This window comes from Haematobia irritans, chromosome 3 (genome assembly GCF_050003625.1).
Source record: "Haematobia irritans isolate KBUSLIRL chromosome 3, ASM5000362v1, whole genome shotgun sequence".
NCBI lineage: Eukaryota > Metazoa > Arthropoda > Insecta > Diptera > Muscidae > Haematobia > Haematobia irritans.
The window spans coordinates 169,505,536-169,516,738 of NC_134399.1; the positions used below are offsets into that span (position 1 = coordinate 169,505,536).

General features: G+C 35.7%; 1 protein-coding gene and 2 long non-coding RNA genes across 3 annotated transcripts; 2 read left to right on the plus strand and 1 right to left on the minus strand.

Annotated features, from left to right (window-relative positions):
* Window positions 1-548: 548 nt before the first annotated feature.
* On the plus strand, window positions 549-929 carry LOC142227919 (uncharacterized). Its single transcript, XR_012720011.1, has 2 exons — window positions 549-633; window positions 691-929. It is a non-coding gene; the product is annotated as an uncharacterized LOC142227919 (long non-coding RNA).
* Window positions 930-2,420: 1,491 nt separating this feature from the next.
* Window positions 2,421-2,746, plus strand: LOC142230324 (uncharacterized). Its single transcript, XR_012720653.1, has 2 exons — window positions 2,421-2,494; window positions 2,557-2,746. It is a non-coding gene; the product is annotated as an uncharacterized LOC142230324 (long non-coding RNA).
* A 6,757-nt stretch (window positions 2,747-9,503) lies between these two features.
* Window positions 9,504-10,586, minus strand: LOC142231280 (uncharacterized). The gene has a single exon (XM_075301895.1). The coding sequence runs from the start codon at window positions 10,584-10,586 to the stop codon at window positions 9,504-9,506; it is 1,083 nt and encodes a 360-aa protein (XP_075158010.1).
* Window positions 10,587-11,203: the final 617 nt, after the last annotated feature.

Genomic DNA, 11,203 nt, shown 5'->3' on the forward strand with positions numbered 1-11,203 from the left:
CACACATGTGGTGTCAAACTGTGAACAGGCGGTGTCAATATGGCAACGATCAAACAACAACCAGCGTTCATGATCTGAAAACGTTATGGTTACGATTTATAAACAAAATTTAAAAAAAAAATTTCCACTAGCGTGACTCGAACCTATGTTTTCTGCACCATATGCGTTAACAGTCGCCTTAGCACATTGCACCAGAGAATATTAAGAAAACAAGATAACGAAACTGTCAAGCGAAACTGCGTCAGTACACCCTCACAAAAATCGCTTCTGTAACATATACTCCCAAACATATTTTGCTTCAAGCATATACATTTTTGGGTATTGCCCAAACATTTATATATTTGATCTCTTCCAATATATAATATGTTTGAAAGCATATTGGTCTAAACAATATCCCTGCCAGCATTTCAAAGTTCCATTTCAACCTCATCGTTACCACAGACTCGTAAATGTCACTTCAACCATCATGAAACGGTACATCAAAAAGTACATGCAAGTAATTTGCCATCCCTACTGTTAAAAAAGCCATTTTTTTTGTGAAACGCCAAGCGCAACCAGCTTGTTATATTTTAATTAAATAAAAACGAAAATAAAGTTCTGAAAACATAGATTATACGCTTAAAATTGTGAAAGGTATATTGGTGAACAATTTGGTGATTTTCCAAATGGAATAAAGTGATTGTTTTTCAGATATTTTACAGACACGCTGCCTCCATGGAATAAAAACACTGGTTGATAGACGCAGCAACATGTAACTCGCTACTTGTAACTCAACATCATCATTAATGCCAAAAATTATGTTAAATGTAATGTGATAGTGGTATAAATGTTATATTTTTAAGAATTTGTAAATGTTTAATCAAATTAATAAATATCTAAACAAACGTGTTTTACTCGACCACAATGATTCTTTTACAACTATCTTAAAATGCACTTTTTCTGATTGTTTGGAGGGTCCCTTATTGGCGTCGTTCTAAATTGATCTATAAAGGCACCTAATAATTGCACTCATGCGAAACATTTTTGTAGTAACTTGGCGTGGTACAACTTCTCAATAGTGACGGCGCTTTTCCGACGAGTTTTTGATATCGTATATGATTGTTTTCGACGTAGTGGGGATTCTCAAAAGAGTCCCCAAATTCAAAAAATGTTGGCAGGGTATATGTGTGGGTAGTCTAAGTTCCAAACATTTTGTATTTTTGCACCCAAATTCAATAATGTTGTCTTCCAAAAAACAATATGTTATTATGTGAACATATAATACGTTTGGAGGCATTTTGCACCCAAAATATTATATGCTTAAAAAAAATTCTCCCAAACAATATTGTGCTCAAAATTTTATTTATTTATTTATTTATTTACAATCATAATGAATTATGAAAATAAACAGGTAATATAGGTGCTAACAACATAGGTTTTCGACCTGAATGCTCAAAATTTTGTTTCTGCCTAATTGTATATTCCATCACATCTTTCTCACTTCCACGAGATTTTTTAGTTCTTAGCACCTTTTTCTGTAATACAAACATTGTAGAAGAAATTATTCAATTGTATGATTTTTTTATTTTAATTTTAACTTTTGCCGGACGGGGATTCGAACAGCGGACCACACAGTTTGTAAGGATCAAAGAAGTAGCTGATCAATTGCCCAAGGGAAAATAAAATGTTAATTTTGTAATAACAAGCAACAACCACCAACTTAATTCAATATCGCTCCCTGTTAAATAGCGCTCCAAGCTACTAAACACATATATGTTTATAGGCTATTTCTAAATTAATATATGTTTGCATCCAAGCATATTATATTTACAAACATTTTATGTCCCAAACATAATATGTTCTAACATATTAACATATATGTCCCAAACATGTTATGCTAGTTTATGAACAAGATATGCTTGCACTCAAAAATATTGTGTTTAAAAATTTGTGTTCCAAACATATAATGTTTATAGCCAAACATATGAAAAACAGTCTTTTTCAACCGTGTAGGTGGCATCATGAGGAAAATTTCTCTAATATCATGCAGTTTTTGTCTACACTTCTCTCAAATATCATACAGTTTGCTTCGGCGTCAACCACACGGATGAAAAAGACTGTTTTTCATATGTTTGGCTATAAACATTATATGTTTGGATCACAAATTTTCAAACACAATATTTTTGAGTGCAAGCATATAATGTTCATAAACTAGCATAACATGTTTGGGACACATATGTTAATATGTTAGAACATATTATGTTTGGGACATAAAATGTTTGTAAATATAATATGCTTGGATGCAAACATATATTAATTTAGAAATAGCCTATAAACATATATGTGTTTAGTAGCTTGGAGCGCTATTTAACAGGGAGCGATATTGAATTAAGTTGGTGGTTGTTGCTTGTTATTACAAAATTAACATTTTATTTTTCCTTGGGCAATTGATCAGCTACTTCTTTGATCCTTACAAACTGTGTGGTCCGCTGTTCGAATCCCCGTCCGGCAAAAGGTAAAATTAAAATAAAAAAATCATACAATTGGATAATTTCTTCTACAATGTTTGTATTACAGAAAAAGGTGCTAAGAACTAAAAAATCTCGTGGAAGTGAGAAAGATGTGGGGGAATATACAATTGGACAGAAACAAAATTTTGAGCATTCAGGTCGAAAACCTATGTTGTTAGCACCTATATTACCTGTTTATTTTCATAATTCATTATGATTGTAAATATATAAATAAATAAATAAAATTTTGAGCACAATATTGTTTGGGAGAATTTTTTTAAGCATATAATATTTTTTGGTGCAAAATGCTTCCAAACATATTATATGTTCACATAATAACATATTGTTTTTTTGGAAGACAACATTATTGAATTTGGATGCAAAAATACAAAATGTTTGGAACTTAGACTACCAAAACATATATTGTTTAGACCAATATGCTTTCAAACATATTATATATTGGAAGAGATCAAACATATAAATGTTTGGGCAATACCCAAAAATGTATATGCTTGAAGCAAAATATTGTTACGTTTTTATATTTAGGCGTTTTTAATTACCCGACAACTAAAACACAGTTCCTTTAAATAACGACAATCTACAATTTATTTACTATGACTTCACACTTTACAATTCGTTCACACTGAAGTTATTCGTTTGACGCTTTAATTAAGACTGACTCGTTAGCAGCATGCGAGCGCTTTTATATATGACGGTGTGGCAATACGAGAACGTTCTGGTAGCACTACAATATTCTGGCAACGCCAGAACATTCTTAGACAATGCTAGAAGGATCTACGACCATTAAGTTATTCGTCTGGTGGCTGCCAAACACATACACACTCACATAGATATATGCTCGCATTACTACAACAACAATGACAATAGACAATGAGATGAAATGAGAATGCAGAATATCAAAGCAAAGGGGTTTCTATTCTATGAGAGAGTAAGAACTAACATTTCGGTAAGCAAACAAAAGAACATAAAAGAAATTCAGGAAAATACTAGAAAATGAATAGATGATTCCAACAAGTGATAGCGAAATTTTATCGTTACAATTTGAAATTTTAAATTAACGGAAACTAATTTAAATAAACTTATATCTATAATTATCAAATTCGTAACACTGCCTCCCGCTTAAGCCTGTTCGTCCCGAACAGGCACAGAACCTGTTCCGTAAGGAGCCAATCGTTCCAGATGTACAACTTTCATCTTTGATCTAGGGCTGTCGTCCTTCTGAATCCGGTATACAACATCATTGATCTTCTTGATGACTTTGTATGGGCCTTCCCACTGTGTTTGCAGTTTAGGACACAATCCTTTCTTTCGTTGCGGGTTAAACAGCAGAACCAATTCTTCTTCTTGGAAGCCCTCAGTATTTACAGCACGATCGTATCTCGCCTTCATTCTGTTGCTGATCATTTTTATTTTGTTGCGCACTGATTCGTGAACTTCACCGAAAGTGTTTGGGATGTCGTTTCTGTTTTTTTCCATGGCGAGCTCATTAGGTTTAGCGCCGAATATCAGATCTCCAGGCAACTTCAACTCAGTTCCGAATAGAACATTGGCCGGTGTTCGAGAGGTGGAATCATGAATGGCAGATCTATACGACAGCAAAAACTTTGGTATATGCTCGTCCCAGTCCCTCTGGCCGTTGTCCACTACTTTTCGAAGATGTTCCTCCAGAGTGCGATTAAACCTTTCTACCATGCCATCGGATTGTGGATGTAATGGTGTAGTCCTCGTTTTCTTGATACCAAGGGATTCACACATCTCTTTGAATATGGCCGATTCAAAATTTCTTCCCTGGTCTGAGTGAATCTCGGACGGCACACCGTAGCGACATATCCAGTTTTTGTTGACAACATCCACAATCGTTTTTGCCTCTTGGTTTGGAATTGCATACACCTCCGGCCATTTGCTGAAGTAATCCATGACCACAAGGACATAACGGTTTCCAGAATCACTTACTGGGAAAGGGCCTGCCACGTCCATTGCTATTCTTTCAAACGGGGCTCCTGGTCTATATTCTTGCATAGGACCTCGACTTTTCCTTGTTGGACCTTTCGCCTTCATGCACTTCTCGCAATTGGCTACCCATTCAGCAATTGATTTCTGGCATCCAACCCAGTAGAATCGTTGCTTCACTTTCTCGGCGGTTTTGGTTATTCCCAGATGACCTCCACTGGGACCATTATGGAACTCCGCCAAAACATCTCTTATTTTGGAATCTGGAACGATGATCAAATTTCGGCTGCTCTTGCCATCTTCGCTTTCCCATTTACGTTGCAGGGATCCATTGACTAGAACTAAACTATCCCATTGAGCCCAGTATGCTTTCATAAGTGGACTTTCGGCTGCGATGTCTTTCTTGCTGGGTTTCTTATTTTCTTGTTTTGCCGAAATAATTTTTCTCAGAATGGGATCTTTACGTTGCTCTGTTGACCAGTCTGTGCCAGATTCGATGTGTAACTGCCTGACATTTACAACTGTCTCCTTTGGTTCAGCCTTCGAGTAGCGTCTGTTTTCTACATTGCAATGCCGTCGTGTCAAGGCTTGATCAATAACTTGTTTGCCACCTTTTCTATTATCCGCAAAATTTGAATTTGAGTCGCTTGGCTTTGTGGTCGCCTTCTTCTGATTATTGTTTAATGGAGATGGCGAGATTGACCCCGACGTTTTACGCCACGCTTTACATTCCCGGGAAAGATGTCCAGCCTTATCACAGTTATAGCATTTCATTCTAGATTTATTTGCTTGCTGCTTCATTTCTTGCATTATCTGCTTTAGAGCCTCTTTTACCAATTCAATGACCGATTTCGATTCTTCACACTCGGTCTCTACTCTGCGTACTTTGTGAATTTGAGGCCGTGCCAGCAATCTCGCAGTCTCTTGTACAAGTGCAAATGTTACTGTTTCTGTGAATGTAGCTTTTTGTGCGGCATATGTTGCACATTTTATCTCAGGGTCTCGAATGCCATTCACAAAAGTCTCAATCTTGATACGATCTATAAGAGGATGATTCTCTCCAGGGTATGCCAAAAGCACTAGCCGCTCAACTTCTGTTGCGAAGTCTTGTAGGGTCTCGTTTGATTTCTGGACTCTACCTCTTAATTCCATTCTAAAGATGTCTTGCTTGTGCTCTCCACCATACTTGCGTTGAAGCGCCGCTATTACTTCATTATAGTTATTTCTAGAAGCAGCGGGAATGCTTTGTATCACATCAGCAGCATTGCCCTTTAATGCCAATAGAAGTTCAATTGCTTTATCATCGTCATTCCACAAATTTCTAGAAGCAACCATTTCGAATTGGAATTTGAAGACATCAAATGACGTTGAGCCATCGAAAACAGGAGTTTTGATTTTTGAGCCCTCGATGACGCGCACTGGACCACCTTTAATTTCCAGCTCTGACATTTTTTTCTCGATGTGCAGAAACTTCTCATCATGAACCATAATTTTCTCATCCACGGAAAGAACTTTCTTATCCAATTCCACAATTTGATTTTCTATATGGTCCACACGTTTCTCCATGCCATCAGAAATTTGTTGTAATTTTTCGTTGAGAATTCTAGAATTTTCGTCGAATTTTTCTTCCAATTTTCTAGAACTTGCTTCCATTTTTCTAGAATTTTCTTCCATTTTTCTAGAATTCTCATCCATGATTTTTCTAGAGTTTTCTTCCATCATTTTGCTCAAAACATTGAGCATTGATGTGTAATCCACAACACTCGAAGCCACAGATGGAGTTTCTACACTGCTTGTATTGACGAGTATTGATTCATCAATGTCTTCCTTATAATCAAACTCATGCGTCGCAATGTCCATATTACGCCGTTCAAACTCTTCCAGTAGACGCTTTTGAAGCTGGGCCTTATTGCCTGTTGTCGGTAGCTCCAGTTTGCTCAATTCCTTTTTTAAGTCTTCCACACGAAGCTCATTAAACTTCATTGTAGATTTTTTTTCGTTATTTCACTTCCGACACCAATTGTTACGTTTTTATATTTAGGCGTTTTTAATTACCCGACAACTAAAACACAGTTCCTTTAAATAACGACAATCTACAATTTATTTACTATGACTTCACACTTTACAATTCGTTCACACTGAAGTTATTCGTTTGACGCTTTAATTAAGACTGACTCGTTAGCAGCATGCGAGCGCTTTTATATATGACGGTGTGGCAATACGAGAACGTTCTGGTAGCACTACAATATTCTGGCAACGCCAGAACATTCTTAGACAATGCTAGAAGGATCTACGACCATTAAGTTATTCGTCTGGTGGCTGCCAAACACATACACACTCACATAGATATATGCTCGCATTACTACAACAACAATGACAATAGACAATGAGATGAAATGAGAATGCAGAATATCAAAGCAAAGGGGTTGCTATTCTATGAGAGAGTAAGAACTAACATTTCGGTAAGCAAACAAAAGAACATAAAAGAAATTCAGGAAAATACTAGAAAATGAATAGATGATTCCAACAAGTGATAGCGAAATTTTATCGTTACAATTTGAAATTTTAAATTAACGGAAACTAATTTAAATAAACTTATATCTATAATTATCAAATTCGTAACAATATGTTTGGGAGTATATGTTACAGAAGCGATTTTTTGTGAGCGTGCAGTTCAGTTCTCTGCCGCCTTAATGAAACGTAAGGAAAATATGATTTAGAACCTACTTTATGATAACAAATGTTCGTTTATATAAATCTTTTCATTCTATTAAATTTTTTGGCAGACAATTTGATATTATAACTGCCGATGCCTTTCTAAACAAACTATCATAACAGCGCTTCGACCGCAACGTCGGTAAAGGTAGAATTGTGAACATTCCGTTTTGATTTTTTGTGAACGTTTCCGTTTCATTTTTTCCACCGTCCGTTCACGACTATGGAACGTAATGTTTTCTATTAGTGTACGGGGTATATATTTGGCCAAAAAAAGGCAGATTAAAAACCTAATTCAATTCTTAACCGGTATGAATTTTTGACCGGTATGAATTTTTGCATGGTAAAAGAGACAGAAGTGAAATATGGAGGCCATATACAATTATGAACCTATATGGTCAAATTTTTGTGTGATTACACCCTCACAAAAAATCGCTTCTGTAACATATACTCCCAATCATATTTTGCTTCAAGCATATACATTTTTGGGTATTGCCCAAACATTTATATGTTTGATCTCTACCAATATATAATATGTTTGAAAGCATATTGGTCTAAACAATATATGTTTGGGTAGTCTAAGTTCCAAACATTTTGTATTTTTGCATCCAAATTCAATAATGTTGTCTTCCAAAAAACAATATGTTATTATGTGACCATATAATATGTTTGGAAGCATTTTGCACCCAAAAAAAAATTCTCCCAAACAATATTGTGCTCAAAATTTTATTTATTTATTTATATATTTACAATCATAATGAATTATGAAAATAAACAGGTAATATAGGTGCTAACAACATAGGTTTTCGACCTGAATGCTCAAAATTTTGTTTCTGCCCAATTGTATATTCCCCGACATCTTTCTCACTTCCACGAGATTTTTTAGTTCTTAGCACCTTTTTCTGTAATACAAACATTGTAGAAGAAATTATTCAATTTTATGATTTTTTTTAATTTATTTTAATTTTACCTTTTGCCGGACGGGGATTCGAACAGCGGACCACACAGTTTGTAAGGATCAAAGAAGTAGCAGATCAATTGCCCAAGGAAAAATAAAATGTTAATTTTGTAATAACAAGCAACAACTACCAACTTAATTCAATATCGCTCCCTGTTAAATAGCGCTCCAAGCTACTAAACATATATATGTTTATAGGCTATTTCTAAATTAATATATGTTTGCATCCAAGCATATTATATTTACAAACATTTTATGTCCCAAACATAATATGTTCTAACATATTAACATATATGTCCCAAACATGTTATGCTAGTTTATGAACATTATATGCTTGCACTCAAAAATATTGTGTTTAAAAATTTGTGTTCCAAACATATAATGTTTATAGCCAAACATATGAAAAACAGTCTTTTTCATCCGTGTAGTAGCAAATTTTAGTAAGATCAAAAGAATTTTGTTTATCCTGGAAAAAGTAAAATCTGGGGATCGGTTTATCTGGGGGCTATATAACACGTCCCGAGGTCAAATCTGGAGATCGGTTTATATGGGGGTTTTATATACCGATGTGGACCAATTTTTGCATGGCTGTTAGAGGCCATATACTAATATAACGTACAAAATTTTAACCAAATCGGACGATATTTGCTCCTCCCAAAGGCTCCGAGGGTCAAATCTGGGGATCGGTTTATATGGGGGCTATACGTAAAAATGTTCCGATATGGTACATTTGCAATACCATGCGACATACATCAATAACAACTACTTATGCCAAGTTTCAAGTCGATAGCATGTTTCGTTCGGAAGTTAGCGTGATTTCAACAGACGGACGCACATGCTTAGATCGACTCAGAAATTCACCGCGACCCAGAATATCTATATATTCTTTATGGGGTCTTAGAGCAATATTTCGATGTGTTGCAAACGGGATGACAAAGTTAATATACCCCCATCCCATGGATAAGGGTATAAAAATAGCAGACAATTTTTGCTATTTCAGTAAACAGTAACAGCTTTTCCGTGTTTGTACACTTTCTGCAGATTTTTTGCAGTGTCTACTAGCAAATTTCTTTGGGTGTAAGCTAAGTATAAGTATATTAGGTTACACTTGGGTATGGTTTCCTAGAATAAATGCTATATATCGTACTATTTTTTATGAGTGTAAGTGAATGAATCAGAATCATTGACCTGTAAGATATTTAAACAACTCGTTGTCCCTTACCCCGAATAATACAACATTCCATCTGGGTCTCTAGATTATAAGCAATTTTTATTATTTACTAAGATTTTTTATGAAGCAATTTTCGTGGTAATGGTTAAATGAGTTTCAATTTTATGGCCTCTAAGTCGCGACAATTGTGTAGTACATTTTAAGCTAAGTTTTGCTCATTAGCATTACCCGGTCTTGTTAAAGCATCCATTCGTTTTAGCCATTGGCTTTGCTTATCATAACCTGGTTCGAAATATTCTCTAGGTACAGCTGAGGCCGTTTGTAAGGCTTTGCTGGCAGCCATAAAACCTAAGGCTAAAGATTGTGTTATGGTATACTCTTTGAGGAGACCTGAGATGAAACCTCCAGCAAAACTGTCACCAGCACCTGAAACATTTACCACATTTTTAATTACATAAGGTGTAGGAAAGAATATGATCCGTTTATTGCTTTCAGCGGGCTGGCTGGTATCCACTATGTATCTATGCTTTTTAAACATACTGCATTGGTAGGGATCAATAGAAGAATTCAAACACAAGACCACACCATGTTGACCCAATGTAACCACAATACAGTCAAACATATGACCTATGTAGATGAGCATACATTTTACGGACTTTAGTAGTTTCTCAGTGTTACCAAAATCTGGCCGTATTTTAGGATGTTTAAATTCCGGACAAGCAGCCTCTAGGAGATTTTCAAGTTCGGCATAATTGGGAGTGACTATACGAATTTGTTGAGTAAGAGTTCTCGATAAGTTACGAAATGGCTTTCCAGAGATTCTTAAATCAGTTGGCTCAAAAAATACTGGGATTTTGTACTGCTGAGCCTCTTTCAAGATGGAGGCTATGGTGTCCATAGGAAGATTACCATCGATGACTACAAGAGGAGCCTTGTGTAAGAGTTCTTTACGTTTCATTACATAGCGATAGTGAAAATGCTCATGTATTTCCATGTCTCCCAAAATTAATTTACAATCACCATTTTTATCAATTATAACGGTACACGAAGAGGTACGATATTTCGGTATCCTTTCAATATTTTCACTCAACGATACGGGTATAAGCCTCCTGAGTATATCTCCGATAATATCTTTTCCAATTAATGAAATGAAATTTACTTTGCCATAGAGTTTATATATGGATTCGGCGAGATTACGACCCACTCCACCTGCTGACTGAGCAGATTTGCCATGATACATAGCTCCATCCAAGGTACCTGGCATATTTTCTTCCATAGCCATTGTGATATCCAATATGGACACCCCCACGACCAGAGGTTTATTGTTTTCTTCCATTTTTTATTTAAAATTTTTGACTTTAAAGAGAGCGACGAGCGTTTGATGTGATCGTTTTCACAGTGCCATCGAAACTAATCAGTTTGTTTAGAGTGCTTGTTGACATTGCCAATCAATCCACTTCAAGTGCAAGCAATTGCAAAAGGGTCTAAGATCTCATGCGTATTGGTAGAATTGGATGTACACTGCTTGGTGTGGTTGATTCAGTGGCATGTCCTCAACAGAGAATGAAGCCGCCGAGTCGCGCCGCCGATTTTAGCCGCCGCCAACCAGTTTCTTCCAGCCGAAGCCGCCGCCGAATATATCGACTCATCTCGACTCATAATTAGCCGCCAAGTAATCAAAAATATTGATTTAAATCAGAAGAATTTATTAATAATTGTTGTATTTTTTGTTAAAATGTTTAACTTTCAACCCAAAATCCATCAGTATCATGTTTCTATAATAGCTTTGCAACCATTTAGCTCAGAAAATGTAAATGAAATGAAAATTTGATTGTAAGTTTGGTTGTACAACTAATCTCATTACTATTCGGATTACTTCAAATCGATTTTATAATGGAT